Here is a 25,162-nt window from a genome sequence, read left to right as displayed (position 1 = left end):
AAAAAGTGGCCCAAGGCCGAACGCAGAGGACCTATTATTATCAGTTACCACCTATCATTCAAGTTCCTGATCAAATACCAGGATTACTTCAATTTGAATAAAAAATAAGGCTGTCAAAACCTTTCTTGATCTTCTAATTTACTAATTACACATTTCATAAAAATTCTCCTTACTTTGGCAAAAGGGAGGAGCATAAAAAGCAGTAGCACCTGTATCTTTACTATTACTCAGTCTATTCTGTGCTAAAATCTATACTGTAACATCCCTGAGTTTGAGATTCTGAACAAGACTAAACACCTCAGAGGTATTTAATAAATACCTATGAGCTGACGATTTAAATGGCAACATTAGATCAATATATGGTATTCTCCCATTTACGTAGGCTTCCCTAAAACAAACGTATTCCTATTCTCCAAAGCCATTCATTTTTCAAAAAGCTCTTGTGTCTTTCAACATTAAAAAAAAAAAAAAAAAGAGTTAGAAGAAGAGCTGATTTTCCAAGGTAGGAAACTAAGTGGCTTCTAATTTGTTAAGCTCATTCTACCTCACACATACCACTCTAGTCAAACGTCCTCTAGACCATTCTGCACAATGAACAGAGCAGACACACAATGCTTCATGAAGGTGGTAACTAGGCAGCTACAAAGCACTCAGACCCTTACCTACTGCTATATGTTTAATCACACAAATGTCATCTACTGCATTTTATAATTAGTAAGCAGCAATAGAGTTTGTTCCGTACTACTTTGTTATTATTTTAACTTCCAGTTGGAATAAAAAATTATTTTGCCATAATCAATGCTTTTTCATCTTGAAGCAGAACTCACTATTCGAATCATACCCACATTCACCAGCCTAAGAGAAGTACTCCAGATGACATAGGCCTGTGCTACATTAGAAAGATTCCCGGGGGGGGGGGGGGGGGGGTGAGGAATATGACAGGATTATTTAAAGGCATATTCAGAAACAACAAAAAAATAAATTTGTAACTTTGCAACTCTATGTTTCATAAACACTCTCTATTTCCACAAGAAACTCTCTAAAATTTACATATAATTAAGCCAGCTAATATAACACAATTCCAATAAGTTTTATGTATGAGGAAAATCCTCATACATTAGTAGAGCATGGTTTACAAATAAAATATAGTAATTTGTTAGCAATTATAAAAACAGTGGTTTCAGATTTATATTTTAGAAAAAAAATTAATTTATTTTAGGAGGCTCTACCTAAATTTCAGTATCAAACAACTACAATTAGTGATGGGGCAAAAAGCATCCATTATTGTGCGGGATGTTAATTTATTTACAAAAACTATACAAAATTAGATTAATTATAACATCGACTTATCAAAGCTTCCTGAAATTAATTTTGCTTTTGGAAATGTATCAAAAGTCTTCAGATCCAGGATGATAGTCTTTATTATTTTTAATTCATGGAATTATAGCACATCAGATCTTCAAGCAAAAACATGAGATAAAAGCCTGTACAATAAAATACTCTTTTCCTAATAGCTTGGAATGTAAATGCAAATATGTTCCCTTTTTACTGAAGAAAAAAACTTGAACCAAGTGTCCAATAATATCAAATACCTGTTAGAATGGCTTGTCTGCTGGAATTAAAGTTGGGCAATTACTTCTACATTTTTAAAAATGGCCTTAAATTAAGTCCTTTTTTTTCTTTTATAAAAAACATTTTTCTCAGCCATTTCAGACCTCTAAGCCTTACAACAAAAAATGTTCTTCTGTTTTTACCAGTAAATTCACACCCACAGAAGGTGTCTCCAAGACAGACTTGTTTTAAAAGTGCATATAAGCATGACTAAATTTCTTAAATTGTTAACAAATCTAAAAGCAATAATTTAATATTCTACCACAAAATATAGGTAACCTTAAGAGCAACATGCTTGGTCAATCTTTCTTAAGCTTTTAGGTTTGATGCCAAAACATTTAAAAATGAAGGAAAATATACAGTGACTCTTTGCTAATTGCTTTTCAGATATTAATTTGCAGACATAGCTAAATGCTCATCTAACAAAGTATCCAGGTTATCCAATGATATCTGCCATGAATTCATAAAGCAATAACACATATATAAAAGTAACAACAGTAAAAAAAAAAACCACAGGTATTTTAGGCCTAAAATGAGTTTATCTAATAAGGATTACATGAGAAATATCACATAAGACTAAAAATAAACTTCATATACAAAATTATATGATGGGGCTTTGCTCAAACACACCTAGAACTCAGATTCAAGTCAAATAACTAGGCTGGTTTTTTTATATCACCAGCCTTCATTAGGGCTTTAATAGCTCTCGCCCTCATCTCAAGTTCTAGCAGCTCCAGCTGCTGTGCGGAAGGCTGAACATCTTCTGGTGGAGGAACAGTCAGGGTGGCTGCTTTGGGTTCCTTTGGGCTAGACTCTGCCAGTCCCAGAATCTCATTCACACTTTTCTCAATGTCTTTCTCCAGGTCATCTATCTGACCAGCTTCACTTTGGACTGTATTTTCTGGGACCTCAGGAGCAGCAGCTTCTTCGTTGCATGGGCCTTCTATGTCGCTGTCATAAGCATCTGCATTTATACTGAGTACATCACTATCTTCCCCTTTGCCTGTAACAAACAAAAAAGGGGGAAAGAACCATGTAACCTAAATGCCCTCGTCAAAATTTCCTTTCTACTTATGATTAAAAGGCTTCTTTGACCCCACCTCCCACCATGGAGCCCCAAACACATTCCACAATCTCTATCCCATCCCCTTTTCCCCTGACTCCTCAACTTTGAAAACAGATATAATTTAATGTAAATTTTAATGTATTTTCATTCCAATTTAGTAGAACATGGAAGCATTGGAAAATTTATACCATCACATGGAGTTCCATGATCTCTTTTCCTAATTAAATTGTCCCAACACTTTATACCACAGGGAAGCTTCTACATTACAAAACGAAAGCTAATGTTGGAAACCCTGAGTAAAACACTGCTTATTAATGAAAAAGTAAAATTCCATTGTAGGAGGAATTTAAAATACTTTGCTTTATAAACTACAAAAAAGAAAAAATATCATTGGCAAGCTGGACACCATGTGCATTGCAATTATCCTAAATCTTTTCATATGCTTTTTCAAACACTTTGTTCTAAATCAATAAATTAAAGGAGAATGCCTAAGGCCAAGTTTTCATCAAGAGGATTTTAATTAATAAAGTTAGTACACTATAATTTTTAAAAATGCATTTGTTATAAAACCTCTGTAACTGATGCTAAAACCTTGAATATAGACAGATTATAGCCCCAACTACCTTGGCTTTGGACATTACTTAAGTCCAGATGTCATTTAAACTTTGGGTACTCACACCTCCAATTTATTTATCTTTTGAATTCCTAATTTCTTTTTAAAGTCATGAACCCCCAAATGTTAGCTTTGCTAGTCTTATATAAGAAAAAACTTACTGACTGACAGATGGAAAATTCAGATAATACAATGTATAGGGGAGGCCATAAACAATTCTACTCCACTGGTTTTATAATAACAATTTACTGAGCCTGACTAACCCTCCTACATCCTAATAATTAAAAAACTACTCCCTATTCCAAAATTAATGTGGAAAAATGAATCAATAAATTATATTTGTGCCTACAAATAGAACTTGTAAAAAAAAAAAAAAAGGTTGCAATTTTAATTATTTGATGCCAAAGAATATTTTACATACCTCCCCCAAAGCAACACATATCTCCAAACAGCTTAAAAAAAAAAAAAAAGAATATAGCCTTTTGTGTAAAGAAATAATGCTTTACATAAGTATTGCAATTTGAGACAAAAACAAATTAAGAAATAAAGGGCTAAGTTGTTCATAGTCTCAAAAAGTTCATTTTCATGCTTAGCCATCTTTAATCTAAAATTCTAAATCTGTACTCACTGATTCTGAGTGAAAAATCTGCAGTCTGTTTAAAAGATTTTAAAACATAAATTTTTGAAAAACGGTGATTTGTTTTCCAACTAGAAGTCATTGCCTGATCATGAATTAAGAGCAGAAGAATATAATGATGGGTGGGGAGAGAGGTGGTCTGAAAGTTGGGATACCTGAGTTCTAAACCTTACTCTGCTATTAAGTATGTGATTTTGGGCAAATCCCTTACCTTCCCAGAATTTCTCTCCTGTAAAAGTTAAGGCAAATTGTCCTAGGATATCTCTAAAGTACAAGGTCTAGTATTATAGTAAGTTAAGTCTATATAAAAGTTTATAAAATGCAATACTTTATTTTTCTTTTCTCCCAAGATATGTTTACCACTTATTTTTCACTTGATACATTCATCACTTGAATAATAATCCAAAAGAATTTCTTACTGATAGCAGTAGCCAATGACAGATAAGTAACACATGTCAGTAAGTCACATTCTACTTAAATTTTTTTCACTCAACAACCTTTTTTTATTTAAGGTTTTATTTTAAGCAATCTCTATACCCAACATGGGGTTCACACTCACAACCCTGAGATCAAGAGTCATACTTTACTGACTGAGTCAGCCAGGTACCCCCGACCTTTTTGATACCAGATTTTCTAGAAAAAAGAAGTACATTTACAACATCCAGGCAATATAATCGAAGCTCACTTATTATCCTGGGTCCAGGGTTCAGTGTGTAATGATACAACTCTGGAATCCCTTATACGCTAAATCACAATTTTTGAAGTAGCTGTACTTTTATGAAATTAATTTGCTTTGAATTTATATGTGAGTAAATAAACAGTAATAGAAAATCTCAGAGATATTTTTATTAAATAAGTGGAGAATCTACACTAGTAGATCCTTAAGTCATACATGGCAAATCTTCTAGCTAATTATCACTGTCATATACCATTAGCCTATATTTCTTACTGAAAGACTACAGGAATATATATGAATGTGTACAAATATTTTTTAATGGAATGTACCTTATGTTCACATTATTTTTGTGTGTTTTTCCAAACACTTCAAATGGCCAAGAACCACTGAGCTACATATATTCTCACCTAATTTTTTAAGCCTATAAGCTTAAGAAGCAACCACACAGCTAAAGAGCTCTTCTGCCCTGAGCTTGTAATAGTAAAATCCTTATTTTATAAGGTTACCAGCACCAAAGATTCAGAATCAAAGTGTTTATACACACTCCCCATGTTTCAAAAGAGGTAAATCCTGACAAGAATTTTTTTTCATCTATATATTCTTTGGGTCTGTTTCCATCTTTTTAGTGGGCAGAAGGTGGGCTTTGCTTTATTTCTTTATTTTAAACAGCTATACATATCCTATGAAGAAATGGTGCTTCATAAATTTGGCATTCTCTGTTTTACATGTAAAATTATTGAAGGTTGGGGTTCTTGGCTGGCTTAGTCGGTAGAGCACACAGCTCTTGATCTCAGAGTTGTAAGTTCAAGCCCCATGTTGGATGTAAAGATTACTTAAAAATAAAAACTTAAAAAAAATTATCCAAAGTCTAAGTGACTGAGTTCTCCATAACACAGTATTGGTGAATGTATTCATAGATTCCATCTGCCCATTATACCTGCACCATGAATGCCAAAGCTTTGTACAATTTGTATCTGAAATAACTTAGCATAAGCACTTCATTTCACAAATGTGAAAACAAGTCAAGTGACTCATACAATGTAACATGACAAATTATTTGAAGATCAAGGATCAAACTTCAAGTCTTTTCACTCTTCCTTAATTTTCAGCACCCTACTGACTTGTTTTTTAAAGCATCATTTGCAAACAACACATGACTACACTTCCAAAGATAATTACCTCATCCTTAGTATTAGGAAATTATAAAGTTTTTTCTCATCGATTATGATCCTCAAGGTGAAAGGGGTGACACTTGTACATTCTTTCTGAAAAAGTAACTTTACCCCAAAATGCCTCACTCAAAATCCTTAAAATATCAGTGTTGTCATGTTCTGTCCTTCACACCCCCATTCTGCATGCATGCATGTGTGTTTGCTTTTTGTTAAAATAAAAGTTTTAAATACCCAACTGGAAGTACACAAACGTACAAGAATTATTAATCACAAAGATTTTTTTTTTAATCACAAAGATTTTTTTTTTCTTTTTTTTTTTTTTTTTAAAGATTTTATTTATTTATTTGACAGAGAGAGACACAGCGAGAGAGGGAACACAAGCAGGGGGAGTGGGAGAGGGAGAAGTAGGCTTCCCGCGGAGCAGGGAGCCCGATGCGGGGCTCGATCCCAGGACCCTGGGATCATGACCTGAGCCGAAGGCAGACGCTTAACGACTGAGCCACCCAGGCGCCCCAATCATAAAGATTTTGAGGGATAAAATTTTAAAAGGATTTTTAAGTTATGCTAGTATATTTAAGCCTCAGTAGAGCCTACATTCTACTTGCTAATAATTCAACTTAGAATAGTTTTAATGCGTAAAATGGAAGCGTATCTAATGTTATGAGTGACTACATTCTTGTGAAACTTCTTGATACTCAATTATTAAATTAAGCCAGGACACAAACCCTAGAACATGGAATAATTAAATATCTGTCTGAATTCCTGCTGAAGACGGCAAATTGAGCACACATACCTAATTCCCTTCCCTACCAAGAACCCACTGAAGTGACAGAAGACAGATACTTAAAAATACAATAGCACATAAAAACTGTAAAGTAACTGAGGATAAAACTAACATCAGTCCTACCTAAGTAAAACATAAAATGGAGAATCCATAAAGGAAAAAAAAATCAACAAATTTAGCTAAATAAATAGTAAGGCCTCTGAGAAAAAAAAAAAGAAACATAAATAAAATAAGACAGAGGTACTCTACAAGCAACTATTAATGAAATACATTTTTTCATGGCAAATATAAGAATACATACAATGTCTAGGTATCATTAAGAAATAACTAAAAACATGGGCAAAGGTAGAAACAAGTCAAGCATATCATAAAATATGAAATACAAATCGTCAAAAAATACATTAAAAAATGCTCAACTAGGGACACATGGGTGGCTCAGTTGGTTAAGCATCTGCCTTCAGCTCAGGTCATGATCTCAGGGTCCTGGGATCGAGCCCCGCATCAGGCTCCCTGCTCAGTGGGGAGCCTGCTTCTCCCTCTGCCTGCCACTCCCCCTGCTTGTGCTCTCTCTCTCTCTGACATAAATAAAATCTTTAAAAAAAATGTTCAACTTAATTTCTAATCAAGAAATGCAAATTAAAACAATAAAATATTACTTTTAACTCATTAGTAAAAAGAGAAATTGTATACATCTGGAAAAAATTTAATAAATTCATAAGATGGAAAAATGGTCAAGACATGATTAAGTCAACAAAGTAAGCTAACGAGTAATGATCATATTTATGTTAAAAATAACATAAGTAAATTATTAATAGTGGTTACTTCCAGAGAGGGAAGTTAAAGTTGTAGGGGAAGAGAAGAAAATGAGTGTTCCAATTTTGCTCTATGAACATATGTATATTTCTTCAACCATTTCCAAGAACGTAACCTTGTAAAAAGTTAAAAAAGAAATGAAACCATACTACTAGATGACAAAAAAGGGTATCATCTAAAAAGACATTTTGCCAGAGTCCTACAAAATGTAAGCAAGCAGGATGAAATTGATAGAAAAATAAAAGCAAAGCAAAACCATAGCCAAAAGACACCACAAATAAACAGAATTCTTTCTTCGAGAGTCTTGGAAGCAAGGAAGAGTTGGCTGTGAAACACACACACACACACACACAAAAATGGATTTAATTAAATTAAATCCATTCAGAATAGTTGGGCCAACTGAACCCTTCCTTCTTACCCTTCTGCTCCATGCCACAGGTCCAAGCACTCTACTGGGAGGCCCACCTCATCCACTTAAATGAAAGAGCTCTCCTAGAGAAATATATCTAAACAGCTACTGATGAAACCCAACCCAGCTTCCAGAAAGACCCAGCTACAATAAATAAAGAACCAAGATGAACAAAGGAAGAATAAAGAAAATTTAGGGATCAGAAGATAATCTAATGGGGGAGAAGGAAGGGTGGAGGAGTCTACTTAGTATCCCTAGACTGAAGTGGACCCTGCAGCCATTAAGTACATGGTGTAGTGAAAGAAGACCAGAGAATAAGAAATGTTAGAATTTAAACATACAGTTATCAAAAGCAAACATTCAGTGGTTGCTGGAAGATAGTGAAAGAAAAGAAACACTCTAAATGTAGAGAAGAAATAAAATATATTTAAAATATGCTATAAAAGGGGTGCCTGGGTGGCTCAGTCGGTTAAGTGTCTGCCTTCGGCTCAGGTCATGATCCCAGGGTCCTGGGATCGAGTCCCACATCAGGCTCCCTGCTCAGCAGAGCGGGGAGCCTGCTTCTTTCTCCCTCTGCCTCTGCCACTCCCCCTGCTTGTGTTCTCTCTCTTGCTCACTCTCTCTCTCAAATAAATAAATAAAATCTTTAAAAAATATATGCTATAAAAGTTAAGAGATCAAGATGAATGACCCATGAGTCCAACAACCTAATATAATTAATTCAGCAAATATTACTGAGCACCTACTATGTAGAAGACAGTGTTTTAAACATTAAGGAAACAGCAGTGAATTAAAAAAAAGTCCCTGCATTTATTTAAGTCATAGGAGACTCTATAAATACATATCAGGTGTTATAAAGAAAAATAAAACTAGAATAAGAAGACAGTAGCAGGATGCTTTCACAGAGATTGATCAATGTGATTTGATAAGGTAACATTTGAGCAGAGAATTGAATAAAGTGATAGAGTAAGTCACAAAACAAAAAAAGAGACAGTGGAGAGGGAAAATAAAGAAATACAAGGAAAAAAGTGATCTGAGGTGACAGTCTTCAGGTTGAAAAGGCTTGCCAACTGCAGTGTATCATACCTGAGACACATCCTGTAAAAAATCAGAACTCAGGGGTAAAAAAAAAGTTACTAAGAATTCCCAGAGGAAAAAAACTAGATTACTAACAACAGCTAGCCTCAAGATATCAAGAGCATTCCTATCAGCCACTGTGGACAAGATATCACAATGGCTATGAACGTGATCACAAAAAAGAGAAGTAATGGTGTATTATGTGCCTCAAGGACACAACATTGCTTCTAAAATATTGTCAAAAACTTGAACATGAATCTGAGTAAGCCTCTATACCTAACTACCAATTTACAGAATATTAAATAAAACAATGGGATGCAATCAGCAAAATTCAAACTGAGAAACTCTGACAACCCAGTTTCTTCAAGAAATAAACTGCAAAGAGAGGGAGGTAAAGGAGGGTGGGATGAGAAGGACAAGCATACAGATGAAAAAGAAACTTAGTGTCAACCAATTGTAATGTAGGGAACTTATCTGGATCTCCATTCATACAAATAGAGTTTTAAAAATATTCTAAGACAGGGGTGCCTGGGTGGCTCAGTTAGTTAAGCATCCGACTCTTTTGATTATCAGCTCAGGTTATGATCTCAGGGTCCTGAGATCAATCGAGACCCACATCAGGCTACATGCTGGGCATGGAGTCTGCTGGGATCCTCTCCCTCTGTCCCTCAGCCCCCCAACCATCCCTCTCTCTCTCTCAAAAAAAAAAAAAAAAAATATATATATATATATATATATATATAAAATAGAGAGAGAGAGAGAGAGAGAGAGAGACAACCAGAGAAATTTGAACACTGGATATCTAAGGATTAAAAATATCACTATTCTGTAACCCTTAATGAAATATTGGATCTCAACAATAATTAATAGCTACTAAAACCATTAGGTGGTAGGGTGAGAATTCTTGTACCAATCCATCAATCTTAATATCACAATACTAACCAATGAGTAGCAGGTTAAATCTGAACACTTTCTGAATATCTGATATTAAGCAATGTTAACTTTTTAAGGCATTATGATCATGCTTAAAAAATCTCTAATTTTTGAGATACAAACATATTTAAATATTTACAGATGAACTGAAAATGTTTAGAATTTGCTTTAAAACAATCTAGCAATATGAAGCGGGTAGTAGTATGGATGAAAAATTAGTCAGAGGGGGATAACTGAAGATGGAGAGGAGTACACAGGAGTTAATGCTCCTGTTTTTTTTGTTATTTTTGTTTGAAAATTTCCAAGATAAAAAGGTTTTTTTAAAGAGTTGATTGCTATTCAGAAACTTAAAATAACATTTCTGAAATTATGTAAAAATATATATTCTGGAGGAGAACACAAGAAAATCAAAATCCAATACTCCTATTAGGCAACCCTATAGCTGGTTATCAAAAGGGTTAAACTATTTTGCTTTGTTTTCTCTTTCAGTTTTTTCCCATCTAATTTTAAGTTAATCACATTCAGTGGTTATGCCATTTAGAACAGCACATTTCACCATCCTTCCCTCTAGGTCCTTCCCTCTAGAATCTCAACTCTCCAAGGCTTCTAGTGTTATCAACCTGCTAGAATCTCATTAGTAACAAAGTCCATAGCTCACTGGACAGCAATGCTATGCCTCCATGGATTTCTTTTCTGAGACAACAAAAAACTTTGGTTTTACTAAATTTTAAGTGATAAGGAACACAATTCTACAGTATTCGAACTGTAAAAAGTCAACTTGTAACAGTTTTAGTGAGTTCTAGCCTTTTCAAGAAACCAAAACTTTATTTTCTGAAAAACAAACAACTGGGTTTTTTTTAATATATAAAAATAATTTTTGTAGAGGACTTTAATCTTCCTCTCAGCAAAACTGGCAGAACTTGGTTATTCTTTCATGCAGTGTTTTAAACTACTGATTTAAATTTAAGTGTATCATGTTAACCACCGTATTAAAAAATTAATCATGACACTGTTACTGACATAAAGAAAAAAATGCAAACAATTTAATACGAAGAAGTCTAGCATTCTACCAACCACACACTGACCTTCTGGATAACTGAGTGTCCACTAGCCTATAAACGTAACTTCTGTGAATGACAAATTCAGAAATTATCCAAAAATCAATAAATATTTACTCAGTATCTATTACCTATGCCACAATAGTGCTATAAAGGCCACAGAAGAGATAGGCCTTACAAAATGCTACAGGTAGGGTAAACTAAATATTTGCAGCATGATTAAGGCACAAATTTTGCCTTTATGGTACTTATGTTTGCTTAAAATATGGACATGATAAAGTACTAAACTGTGCAAATATAAAGTATGCCAGGATTTCACACTGTAAAAGGCAACAGGAAAAAGTCAAGGAGATCTTCATAGGCATGTGATATGAAGTAGGTCTTAGAATATATTAGGTGATGTTGACAAAAGAAGAAACTCCAAGTGTAAGGTACAGAATGGAAAGACAGGTGCTAGAGCTAAACTCAGTACAGAAGTATGTGAACCTAACAGCATAAAACACACACATGAGAATATATAAAAGGGTAGTATCCAAAATTATTGCCTCTGAAGACATCACCATTCTAGGAGAAAAAGCAAAACAGGGACCTCTTGCCAGTCTTTCCAATGGATCAGATAAGTAATTAAACAGGCAACAGTAGCAGGAACTAGGTGATATTTAGTAAGAGAGAAGAGGTGAGGTGAGCACAAGTAGGTTAGGGAAGGCCTCATTGATTTGGAGATGTTTGATCTTAAAGAAGAAGTAGTTGACTTAAATAAGAGTACATCACTGATGTGAATGAGTTTAATTCTCAGATTTGGACAAACTGCATGACAGGCACTAAAACCTGGAGTCACAAATGATAGATTCACATTTATATTTTGAGATATGCTGTGAACTAGACACATGACAGAGCATCATAGTTCTATGTTCAAAAAAGGTAACTTCTAATCTGACATCAATGCTCAGTAAAATTCTAGGTTTTAAGAGGTTAATGAGCTCTGAAAAACAGTAGTTCTAATTAGTTTAGACAGAGAAGGTAACATTTGATCAGGATCTAAATGATATGCGGAAGACTCATGGTTATCTGGGGAGGAGCATACAGGCAGAGGGAACAGCAAAAGCGAAATCTCTGACAACAGTGCTTGTAGTGCCAAAGGAAGTGAGGAGGAAGGAAGAGAATGCACAAGGGGGAGAGTGACAGGCCGTAACACATATGGCTTGTACTGGCCACAGGAAGGAAGGACTTCAGATTCTGTTTTGAGGTGGGAAGCTATGGGAAGGCTTTGATGAGCACAGTGACATGACCACTTTTTGTTTTAGTTTTTACAGTCATTCAGACAGCTCTATGGAAGAGACTACAGGGGAGCATAGGTAGAAACAAAGGGATCAGCATGTTGTAGGAATCAATACCAAAATAATATGGCTAAGAAGAGGTGAGAAGTGGTTGGATTCTGAATACTGTGAAAGCAGAGCTGACAGATTTGTTGACAGAGTTGAAAGAAAGCAGTCAAGAGTGATTCCCAGATTCTCGGCCTAGACACTCAGAAGAACGTAACTGCTATTCACTGAGATGGAGAAGACTGTAGGAGAAGCAAGGTTTGGAGGGGGAGGGGTATTGTTTTCTTCTTTGTTGCTTTGGGCGGGGGTTGTGAGGGGTAGGGTGTGTGTGTGTCAGGGAACAATCTAGAATTTACTCTGGAACATATCAGCTTTAAGATGCTTACTGAACATCTAATAAGTAAGCTAGACATAAAGGGTTGGAAAGCAGTCTGAATTGGAGAAATAAATTTGTAGTTACCAGTCTTAGAATTACATAAGATGTAGAAAAGAGAAAAAGTCCAGGGGCACCTGGGTGGCTCAGTCAGTTAAGTATCTGCCTTTGGCTCTGGTCATGATCTCAGGGTCCTGGGATCGAGCCCCACGTCAGGTTCCACACTCAGCGGCTCCACACTCAGTGGGAAGTCTGCTTGTCCCTCTGCTTACTCTCTCAAATAAACAAAAATCTTTTAAAAATAAAAAAATTATTATTTTTTATTTTTTATTTTTTTTTAAGATTTTATTTATTTATTTGACAGAGAGAGAGATAGCCAGAGCAGGAACACAAGCAGGGGGAGTGGGAGAGGGAGAAGCAGGCTTCCCGCTGAGCAGGGAGCCCACTGTGGGACTCGATCCCAGGACCCTGGGATCATGACCTGAGCCGAAGGCAGACGCCTAACGACTGAGCCACCCAGGTGCCCTAAAAATAAAAAAAATTCTAAAAAAAGACAAAAAGTCCAAAGAGAAGATGGTGGGTGGGGCACTTACTCTTTAGATATCAGGTAGAGGACAGCATGACACAAAGGAGACTGAGAAGAAAGTGTCAGGGAAGGAGGAATAATGAGTGGTGTCACACATGGCTGATGGGTTAAGATAAGGACTCAGCAATACCAGTGAAACTGCTGCTGGCAACAGTTCACTAGAGAGGGGGGCAATAATCAGGGACAGAGAAAAAAACACCTACAGGTACCAAAAGAGAATGTGTCCACTATACAAATAGAGGGGCTGGTCTCAGTAACACAGAGTTCACCCATTTTAAGAGAAGAGACAGGGACTATATAATTTAAGGTCAGACACAGGTAAGTAGGAAAAATTAATTTACACATCTATTTTCCTTTACTAGAGAAGTTCTTTCCAAGCCAGGCCATATTTTATTTAACTTTCTGGTGCCTAGCACAAAACTACAATTCATTTGTTGGAAGAAGGGATCAGCTTCAAAATCTGAACAAACATCATTTAGAAAAAGTATTAAATTCATTTTCCATAATCCAAAGGACACACAAGGACAAATGAGCAGAAGTTACATAATAGCAGCCTATGACTCAAAATAGAGACCCTATTACCAATTAGAGACAGCAAGTAGGATATTGAGGGGATGAAGCAGAAAATTCTAATGACAACAATAATCACGGCAGAAATAATTATAACAAGAGCTGATATTTACTGTGCATCTACTAGGTACTGTTCACTTCTCTAAAGCACTTTACATGTGTTAACTCATTTAATCCTTATGCCAACATATTGGAATAGGCATTCATATTTATTGATTGATTGATTGATTGATTTTTAAAAGATTTTATTTATTTATTCATGAGAGACAGAGAGAGAGGCAGAGGGAGAAGCAGGCTCCCAAAGAGCAGGGAGCCCGATGCGGGACTTGATCCCAGGACGCTGGGATCATGACCTGAGCCGAAGGCAGATGCTTAACCATCTGAGCCACCCAGGCGCCCCAGGCATTCATATTTATTATCCCCATTTTACAAATGATGAAACTGAGGAACAGAGTTTAATCAATTTGCCCTATAGTTCACACAACTGAAGTGGCAGAACCAAAATCCAAACCCAAGTATATTCAAAAATCTATGCATTTAAATATTCTATAGTGCCTCCCAGATCTTAACAGAATCAGAATGACCACTAAAGAAGCATCACGGATGAAAACGTTGGCTCAGACTGAATTTATCTTCTTCTCGTAGGTCCCTTAACCCCACCTGAATAAATAAAATATATAGGAGACATGGAGCTAAAAAGTATGTATTATGAGAAATCATTTAGAGAAGGAAAAGACAAGACACAGACTGGGAGAAAATATTCACAAAACACACCTGGTTAAAGAACTCTTAAAACTCAAAAATTAGAAAACAACCCAAATAAAAAACGGGCAAAAGATCTGAAGAGACCAGTCACCGAAGAAGATACATGCATGGCAAAGAAGCACCTGAAAAAATACTCAACATCATATGTCATTAGGGTATTGCAAAGTAAAACAATACAATGCCACTTACACATCCATGAGCATAGTCAAGATCCAAGTCACTGGCAGCACCAAACGCCAGCAAGGATATGAAACAACAGAAATTCTCACTCACTGATGGCAGGATGTAAAATGATACAGCATTTTGAAGGACAGCTTGGCAGTTTCTTAAAAAATTGAACTTGGTGTTTACCCAGAGTTGAAAGCTTATATCCATACAAAAACCTGCATACAAATGATGACAGCAGCTTTATTCATGATTGCTAAAATCTGGAAGCAACTAAGCTGTCCTTTAATAGGTGAATGGATAAGCAAACTGCAATAAATCTATACAATGGAAGATTATTCAGCAATAAAAAGAAATGAGTTATCAAGCCACAAAAAGATATGGAAGAACCTCAAATGCATACTGCTAAGTGAAAGAAATCAATTTGAAAAGACTACATACTACGTTATGGTGTTGTAACCAAAACTTCTAATTAAAAGACTGTGGTATAGGATGTGCAAGAAGTTCAGAAACTGGTAACAAAATCTGATTTCAAGCCTAATGTTTACTATCTTTCCTTTGGTAGGAGTACTTCTGTATAAGGAGATACTTTCGCTAATCAGTTGGACAAGAACATAATTACTGAAAAGCACAGTGAATCCAAAGGGGATCCAAACATCCGTTGAAGGCCTGGACTACGTAACCTCCAAAGCAGACTATATGTAGGATCCTGTGAAATACATCACAAGATACAACGGGTATAATTTAAAGAAATATGGAAACCAACATTTTCCTCATATACTAAATCAAATTCTTCATAATGTCATTCTTGGTAAAACACACACAAAGCATTATGCATTCAAAAACCTTGCCAGTTTACTTTTTTTTTTTAAATCCAGAAAAGTTGCACAATTAAATGTAACAGAGGGGTCTTCAAAAGGAAAAAAGAAACAGTATGGGCTAATCTGCCACATAAAATGTAATTTTCACCCTTTTATTCAACTACTTCACACAGAAAGAGACAGATGAAAAGGTGGGAGGATCCTGTTTGGTGTCACTGCTGGTAATAACTTGTGAAAAAGCTCAAAGGAATGAAAAGAGAAATGTAAATTCTTAAGTCGCACTGATGTTTACACCATAAATCTCTTTTTACTTCACCAACTGCTGAACTGGACGTCATTTCTCCAGAATGAGTTTCTAAAAATCCTTTAAAGAAGTTAACTCGTGTTAAGAAGCTGCATTCTGTGAATACTTATTTGTTAGAGCCAGTCAAGGAGGTAATCAAGGGCTAGGAAAAAAGAAATTAGACTCAAACTTTGAGAACAAATCAGTTGTACATCTGCTTCTCTGTCCCCAACTCCAAACGACCTGAAACACTTTCTATCAGTTTCCCCTCAGCTCTCTCATGCTCGTGCCTGCGATTTTGGTCTTGAAAGGAAGAGGCAACACAGAGTTCACTTGCCAACCCAGAGGTTTCTACAGCAATATGTACATATAAAACTCCTCCAAATGCTGCTTAATTAACTGATGATATTCATTCTCTCTTCCTTCACAAAGCAACAGAAGTCTCTGAGGGCATTTTTCTCATTATCTTTTTAACTTCTTATAACTTGTATGTATTCCTTCAGCTATGGTGAGGAAGTTCTTTTCAGCAAAACTCAACTCCTTTTTAACTGCCAATTAATTTCCTCATTCTTTTTTATTCTAGTCCCTCTACTTACCTCTGCTTCTCCTGGTACAGTACTACCTTAGAACAACAGTACAAATAACAGCAATAAGAGCACAAATCAGTTGAGGTTTTCCATTTATCCCTCACCTTAAGGACTCAAATGGTCTCATATAGTTTTATATTTAATATCTTTGCTAAATATTGGCAAAAATCTCTTCTTTAACATTTAATTTTTAGAAGTAATAAGTGTGACCATCATCGATTATTATAGTCTATTCATTACTTATATAAACATATCAGTGAAAATGTTTTTAAGTACCTGCTCTAGTATGTATTTTTATTTACTTATAAAATAATACGTATTATAAGTTAGTATGTACTAATACAATAATATATGGAATCAGAAATTTTTAAATGGAGAGACGAATACATAAGTTTATATATATTTATTTACTTCAGAAGTATTGGTATTCTTTTTCTTGCATTCTCTGGAAGTGTGTATAATTACACTTCGGTGACCACTAGTCTAAAAGGCTTAAAAAAAAGCCCACAGAAAATATCTAAACTTCCATCATACAATTTAACCACTGATAAACATTTTTCCCCTATAAAAGTCTACCTTTCAACTTTTTGAAGCTCTTGTTAACAAGAGAATTCTTAAAGCTGTCCATCCTACACTAATTTGTGAACTGGAAGGTCAAGACATAATTACATAAGGCAACTACATTATTTATTTATTTTTTTACATTATTTTTTTAAAAACACAACAACAATGGCAGTATTTGAGCCTAACCACAGCAAAATTTGGTGTGTATTTTATGCGTGTTTGCATGCATGTCTCTCTCTCATAGCAAGGAAGAATAATTTTCTAATAAAATAAAAAATATAGAGAAAGATAAAGTGCAGACACTGCACTAAGCCCTGGTCTTTACAAAATCTGACAGAAACCAACTTCAAGATCAAGGCCAAAGATCCAAACAAACACTGCTTCAATCTGCTCTACAACAGAGCCACCAAGTGGTGGTTTATGTAACCTGTGTTCAAACACCCTTCAGCAAAAGGAAAGCAGCCCACTCATTTTCTGGTACTTCTGATTATTTGAGATAAATAAATTGAACCAAAATCTATCTAATGATAACTCTATCTACTGGCCCTATTTTTATTCTCAGAGGTAATACAGAACAAGCCTAATCACTCTTCCACTTGACAGCTCTTCAAATATTTTAAAGTGAGTGCTAAAAACCTCACGTCCTCTTCAACCTAAGTATCCAAATTTGACTTAGCTATTTCTCATGTATAGTTAAAAAAATTTCTCACGACCACTTCCAAGAAGAAATGCAAAACTAAGAGCTAAATTTTTAAGTTACAAAGGAGAATAATTTGCAAAATTAAACATAGCCCTGGTTGTAAACCTTAAAGCAATAATTTAAATATAGACCATTACTTAAATATTACTGAACGTCTGAAGCAAATTTATTTATAGATATATATAAAGTGAATTCATTAATATTAGCAGAGATTCGATATTTTAAAAAAATTTTTACCAATTAAATACCTCTAACAAACAGTTTTCATTTTTTTAAACTATTGCACAAATGACCAATTTAGAAAATTTACATAAATAATTATTATTTTAGGAGCACCTGGGTGGCTCAGTTGGTTGAGCGACAAACTCTTGATTTCAGCTGGGTTGTGATCTCAGGGTTGGGGGATCCAGCCCCGCAGCAGGTTCTGTGCTCAGCAGACAGTCTGCCTGAGATTCTCTCCTCTCCTTTTGCCCCCCCCCCCCCCCCCCCCCCCCCCGCTCACACGCTATCACACTCTCTCTCTCTCTCAAATAAAGAAATCTTAAATAGAATAATTATTATTTTAAAAACTTAGCTAAACCTTTTCAATAATACAAGCCCTGAGATCCTCCAGGAAATTAATCAAAGATCTCAGGCTTGTACATGTATATGTGCTCATGTACACAAACAGAGCTGTGTTGAAGATAAAGAGCAAAACTATAACTGATGTTTCTTATACAGCTGCCCTCTTGCTAAAAATGAGTTAGGAAACTAATCCCAACAGAAGAGTTCCTATTTTACTATAGTACCAATCAATCAACCAGTAGATTTTATTTAAATTTAAATAATGTTTGCACAGTGAAGGAAGATCTTCAGCTATTAGTCCATCATTAAAGTATGGTAGAAGTTAGCCCACAATCTGATACTCATCTTCAGCACAGCTTGTTTCATAAATGATATTTCCTATCAATAAGACAGATGACATGAGAACTAGACAAAAAAAAGTAAATTTCAATTAACTAATTCACCGTTAATATTTCTCAATATTTGAGTATTTTAGAAGCTGAGAAGCTGAAAAAATTGAAAGTGTAATTTAAATAACATGTCAGTATCATACCCTATGAATAGGTCATATAATAAGACTTACTTTATTCAGAAAGAGCAAAGAGAAAATTCAATGTTGCTTTATATTTTGGTCTACTGAACAAAGGGTTACTTTAATTCTAAATAAGCTTCCATGAATTTTCTTAAATGGTCAAGCCATTAAACAAAACGACAATATATTCACGAGGAGCATTCTATTCTATTTTTATTGAGCTCACTGTGAGCAAGAACAGCTAGCTATGCAAGAAAAGTTAGAGATAATATTAAATCAATTTTGCAAGTTTTGCATATTAAAAATAGGCAACATTAGTTTATTCAGAAAAAAAGACACCAATCTTTATTGAGACTACTAGGATTTCTATTTCCTGGTGTACCTCAGCTTCTTGGGGAACTCCAACCAAGTTACTTACTATCTGGTTCAGATTTTAGCTATACTAATATTTAGTAGAAGATGTTCTACATAATTGAATATTTTAGAAAACTTATGTTCATTCCACTATGCAACAAAACATTTTATATTTTAACTATTTTTATAGACATTTTTCTGGAAGATTTTACCTATTTCCCTCTTTTCTTAAAAAAAAAAGTGCAACTTAATTTAACCATTTCCTACAGATTTAGTCACAATATGCACATGAACTGTACTGCATGATGGTACTGCTGTGCTGTGATGTTATGTTTACTCACCTCTGCTTGCTGTCCCTTACTGATGACAGTGTGTTCTTGGATGTTTCTGATGCCTACGTGAGAACCTCAGAGTGGTCTATATAGGCTCCTGAGCATAAAAGACTTGGGCTTTGTGGTATCTGGCTACTCTGGAGTTCTTTTTCTCTCCCTCTTTGCCTCTATGGCTGGTTTTTAAATGACTGAAGTTACTATATAAAATCACAGCAAAATAGGTTTTTGACACTGGGAAGCGAGTTCTAAAGAGCTCCAAGTACCTGAACATGAGAGCAGAAAAACCTCTTCCCTTACAAGGCAGCACTGGCTAATTTGTACAATGAGGTCTCCATTCCTTTCTCCCTAGGAATCAACCATGTCAATTACATGACATTCTTCTCTCCACAGATGATCTAATAGCATACCCTCCACAATGCCTGCTCATTAGATGCAAAGAATAGAAACAAAGACAGAAAGAATAGCAGAGGTGTCCAATTACCCACGGGGTACAAGAGTTATATGAAAATGATGTGTGCTTAGCATTTATTTATATATGACAAATAAATGTAAATGAAACTATGACTCTGACTTTATGTCTTTGGTGGGTGCTCAGAAGTAGTCAGAATATAAAGATGTAATTTTTTTTTGTCTATTTAAGAGGCTAACACAAAAGGACTTCTGAAAAACAATGGAATTCTTGAAACCATCAGAAATATTTATAAAACCCCAGAATACATAAATTGGAATTACAAAAAATCTTGATTTTGTTCTCTCCACATACATTGAATGAATCACAAAATTAGTTACCCAATTTTTTTCACTGTCAATTAAGCATTAATAACACAGACCACAAGTAAAAAAAGAAATTCTGCCTAAATAAACTGATGACCTACTTCTCTGTACCAACTAAGTTCTTATGACTCAAGTTTTAGAGAAACTATTCTAAACCAATCAAAGATTAGTTGCTTACATAATAAATAAAACAATCATTTTGGCTACAGCAGATTCTCATTGCTCTGAAGTAATTTTATCAGGAGAAAGGAAAAATGTGAGGTGGTCTTTGAGTAACTAATAAAAATTTATTTTACTTTCAATTTTCCCTACAAGAATGAGAAGAAACAAAAAAAAGACATGTGAAAGATCAACCCCATTGATCTACTTGGCCTGAATAAATTACAAATTACCACTTCAGTTCTGCTGGCTGGTAATGTCAAAAACTACTGATTTACAGAAAATAAATAAGGAAGAGAGTAATAACAAAGTATCTCTGCAGAAAAGACAAACAAAGTCACCCCATAAAGCTTTTTTTGTTTTGTTTTTCCACATATAACCCAAAGCTATCCAGTTAATGTATCTCCAGTATCTGCAGCTGATGACATACAGTAGAGATTACTAAATTAACACTATTCAAGATGACTGCTTTCTGGTGACACTATAACCACGTATCACTAACACAGAACTACTCCAGGGGCTAAAGGAGTCATGAAATAAAGAATATGTTCTTTACTCTTGTAATCTTGGACCAAATAAATTATTCTGTTCCCTTATCTGTAAAATGGGGGCAACCTGGAACACTGAAAATTTATTATTGGTAAAATGTTTATAATCTTCAGGTAACGATATATAAAAATTAACTACTTGATTCATACCTTGTTTTAATTCTAAACCTTCAGGTTGCTTGTTCTCTCTCACAGTTGAAGTAGAATCTACACAGATGTCTTGTCTGAGGAATAAAAATAAATAAAACAATTTTTAAAACTATATTTGATCAAGTAATACTTACTGCTCAGGTTCCCAGAATTAAGTCACATACTTAGGAAGACACACTGAATTCTGAGCCCCCAGGACACCACTTAGTACACTTTGGAAACTCAGAAGCATGTATACAAGTGTCAAAAACAGTAGCTATAAACCACTACCAATTTAAGCAGTATATATCTTTGTAAAAATCAAGGAGCAAAAATGGAAGGAATATGGAGGTAACTTTTTCTCCTTTGCAATATCCTGCAGGATAGCTGGTGGGAGAAATCATAACTTACAGAGGAATCCAGTAACTTTTCAACTGTTAAATTTAATGGGCACTTTGGCATTCAAATTATTTTATATTCATCTAATTTCATACCTCAAATGCTTTGATGTCTACAGTGTATCCGAAATACATATTTTATATGTAATATACATATGTAATCAAAGTAAATGGATTAAAGTATAAGATCATAAAAAAGTTTTGATTCACCATGTTCTCTAACAGACCCGCAAACTAATGTTGTTTCTTAGAGGGCATTATACCATCTAAATATTAATGTTACAAATACTTTTCAGCAAAAGAAATTAATTAGTTGCAAATATTCAAAATGACTACCTTCTTTATAAGTAAGTATACCTTCTGGAGAATTTCTATACACACCCTAAAACTAACATACGAGAAACATTTCAGGAATTTTCCTACTCACAAAATTATTTCTATCCACTTAATAATAAATCCTTCAAATAACCAAAGGATAAAGACTTGTTATCATTTCTTTGAGTTTACTATATTCTTTCCCATCAACATATTGGCACTCATGTGTTTGTTTTGTATTAAAATCTGACTAATGCAAGCACAAACTCAAATAGAGACTACAAAATTATTTGGATCTGGTATTAGGACATATAAAAAATTAAAATTGAGATATGTTTTATTCTTCTAATATCACCGACTTAGATTTTATTCTTTCACCAGAATGACTGGCAGATCCCAAGAAGATATCAACAAATATTCTTTGGCAATCCAGGGACAGATAAAATGCCAATATAGTATATTAAGAGCTTTGCAAGGAATAAAGTTAAAATGTGCTACCTCAAGCCTTACAGTCAAATTAGATTTTACCTACTGGGAGCATTAATCTATTTCTAAGTATCTTCCTTTAGAGAAAATGTTTGTTTGCTCTTACACATCCTTGAATGGGCACCTTATTCTTCTTCTAAGCACATATACCTAAATGACTTGAACAAAAACATAATGTAACATCACCATTAAAAGGGCCATGGGCGGGGTACCTGGCTGGCTCAGTCAAAAGAGCGTGCGACTCTTGATCTCAGGGTCATGAGTTCGAGCCCCATGTTGGGTGGAGAGATTACTTAAATAAACTTTGAGAGCGGTGGGGCAGGGGGGAGTCATGGGCATATGTAATACCCTAAAGATACAACATCACCTATGCAATATTATAGCTGAGAATGTATGACCTATATCATGAAGAAATCATCAGTTAAACCCAAAATGGAAAAAAGTAATGTTCTATTAAAAGGGGGTGGGGAGTTAAATGTCAATGTTATAAAAGACCAAGAAGAGGTTGTGAAAATATTCCAGGTTAAAGGAGGCTAAAGAGCCATGACAATTAAATGTGATACTTGACATGACACTGTTGAACTGGAAGGGAAAAAATGTTATAAAGGACATTACTGAGTCCCAAATGACAAACTAAAATACCGATGGTAGACTGGATAAAAGTATCATACCAATGTTAAGTTTACTGAAGTTGACACTGTATTGTGGCTATATAAATAGAGCATCACTATCTTTATTTCTTTTTTTTTTTAAGATTTTATTTATTCGACAGAGAGAGAGACAGCGAGAGCAGGAACACAAGCAGGGGCAGAGAGAGAGGGAGAAGCAGGCTCCCCGCTGAACAGAGAGCCCGATGTGGGGCTCGATCCCAGGACCCTGGGATCATGACCTGAGCCGAAGGCAGCTGCTTAACCGACTGAGCCACCCAGGCGCCCTAGAGAATCACTATCTTTAAAAAAGAAAGCACAACATACTATTTAGGGAGTCAAGTGTCATGATATATGTAACTTATAGCCTCAAATGTTTTAAAATAGACACACACCTATATAAAGAGAGGTAAAGAGAGGGTGTGCAAATGGGATAAAATGTTAATAGTAGGTAAATCCAGGTAAAAGGTATATGGATGTTTCTTGTACTGCTCTTATTCTTATAACATTTTAATAACTGTGAAGTTATTGCCAAGTAAAAATCTTTAATAATAATGTAATAAAATACATTACTGTATGCATTATTTTATTTTCTCTGTGAAAGCCCCTTGATTTCCCTTCAAATAAAACTGGACATCCCTATAAAGATTACCTGCTGCCATAAAGAATTTCTTTTAGTGCCCAAAGTGAACTTTTGTAACGTTTTTATCTTAAGTTAGGTTTGAACATGCTGTTGAAGAAAGTCACCAAACATAATTTCAGACAGTAGATGCAGTACAAGTGCACCACCTTGTGGCTGAAAAATGAAATGCTAGATGCTTTTCCATCAGTAGTATCTGAAGTCGAAAAAATATTCCAGAAAATAGCTTGGAATTTTAAAATCTGTGTGAGCTAATTTTTCTAAGATTGTAGGCTTTGCAACTAAAATTATCATATACATACAGAGCTTTTTAATACAATTTAAAGATTTTTACCAAAGAGCATGAAAGAGAAGATATACACAAAAAAGGAAATGTCTTAAAGTGTAAGAAAACTATGAGTACATATGATGTCTTTTTATTTCTAGTTTCATAAAAAGAAAACGTCTACTTCCAGGTAAGACATACTAGTTGTCAGAGTTAGGAAAACTAAAGTAATTCTAATTTATATTTAAATGACATTTAAATATTTCTATCAAATACTTTAAGAATTTTATAACAACTGTAGGGTCGCCTGGGTGGCTCACTGGGTTAAGCTTCTGACTCCTGATTTCAGCTCAGGTCATGATCTCGGGGTTGTGAGTCCAGCCCTGCTTCAGGCTCCACAGTCAGTGGGGAGTTGGCTTGAGATGCTTGCTCTCTCTCTCTCCCCCCCTCTGCCCCCTCCCCTGCTCGTGTGCACACCCTCTCTTTAATAAATAAATCTTTTATAAAAAAGAATTTTATAACAACTGGAGAGAGAGAGAGAGAGAAGGCAAGAGAGAAAAGTGGGGGAGGGAGGGAACACACTGCTAAATCTGGTCTGGGTTAAGAATCTTGCAATGACTTTCATATTTCTTTCATTAAGGTGGAAATAAAAGCCTGTTTTTATTTTTCTAATTCCCTTCTCCCATCCACAGTACTCCTCCTTAAAGCAGCTTAATTTATGATCTTGGCTTTGAATTATAAGACAGCCGTATACCCATCTCTGGGATTTAAGTCTTCAAGCCAGCATCAGTCTGACTTCCTTTCTTTTAACCCAAACACAATTCCACTCTTGATCTTTTCTTACAACAAAATAAAAAAATAAACTATCGGGACCACAACAAAATAAAAAAGCTTCTGCACAGCGAAGGAAACAACAAAACTAAAAGACAGCGTACAAAATGGGAGAAGATATTTGCAAATGACATATCTGATAGAGGGTCAGTATCCAAAATGTACAAAGAACTTCTAACACTCAATGGATTTTTGTCTGTGTGTTTGTCTGTTTGTTTTCCAGAACTCAATGAATTTGTTGTTTAATTCAGAGTAATACACTAGGGAGATCTGTGGAACTTAAGAACAATTACACATGTGAATTACTAAAAGTTTAAAATATATTTCTAAAGAGAAAAAAAGTCAATTTCTTGTACAAATAAAAAATACAGAGAAGATACCTCAATGGAAGGATAAAGAAGATGCCAGCATCTTGCCATTTTGGCAAAAGTAACAAAAGGTAGGACTTTTGATTCTCCTCACTCTCCTGGGAATAAAAATGGGCTAAAAGAAGCCAGCCTATCACTCTATGAGCTTTCTACTATTAAAAATAAGAAACAAAGAAACTAGATTAGCCAAAACAACTTTGAAAAAGGATGCACATTATCAGATTACTATAAAGCTACAGTAATCAAGACACTATGA

The 25,162-nt window shown here is 34.9% G+C and overlaps 1 protein-coding gene across 1 annotated transcript in view; it reads right to left on the bottom strand.

Annotated features, from left to right (window-relative positions):
* Window positions 1-411: 411 nt before the first annotated feature.
* Window positions 412-25,162, bottom strand: part of CAAP1 (caspase activity and apoptosis inhibitor 1) — a 46,331-nt gene continuing 21,580 nt past the window's right edge. The window contains exons 5-6 of the mRNA XM_032393654.1: window positions 20,978-21,051; window positions 412-2,614 (exon numbers count right to left, since the gene is read on the bottom strand). Coding sequence (XP_032249545.1) covers window positions 2,268-2,614; window positions 20,978-21,051 — 421 coding nt within the window. The 3' untranslated portion in view covers window positions 412-2,267. The remainder of the gene's footprint in view (window positions 2,615-20,977; window positions 21,052-25,162) is intronic.

Source organism: Phoca vitulina, unplaced genomic scaffold (genome assembly GCF_004348235.1).
Source record: "Phoca vitulina isolate PV1807 unplaced genomic scaffold, GSC_HSeal_1.0 scaffold75, whole genome shotgun sequence".
NCBI lineage: Eukaryota > Metazoa > Chordata > Mammalia > Carnivora > Phocidae > Phoca > Phoca vitulina.
Note: the sequence above shows the minus strand (reverse complement) of the source record. Positions and strands in the feature narration are given on the sequence as shown.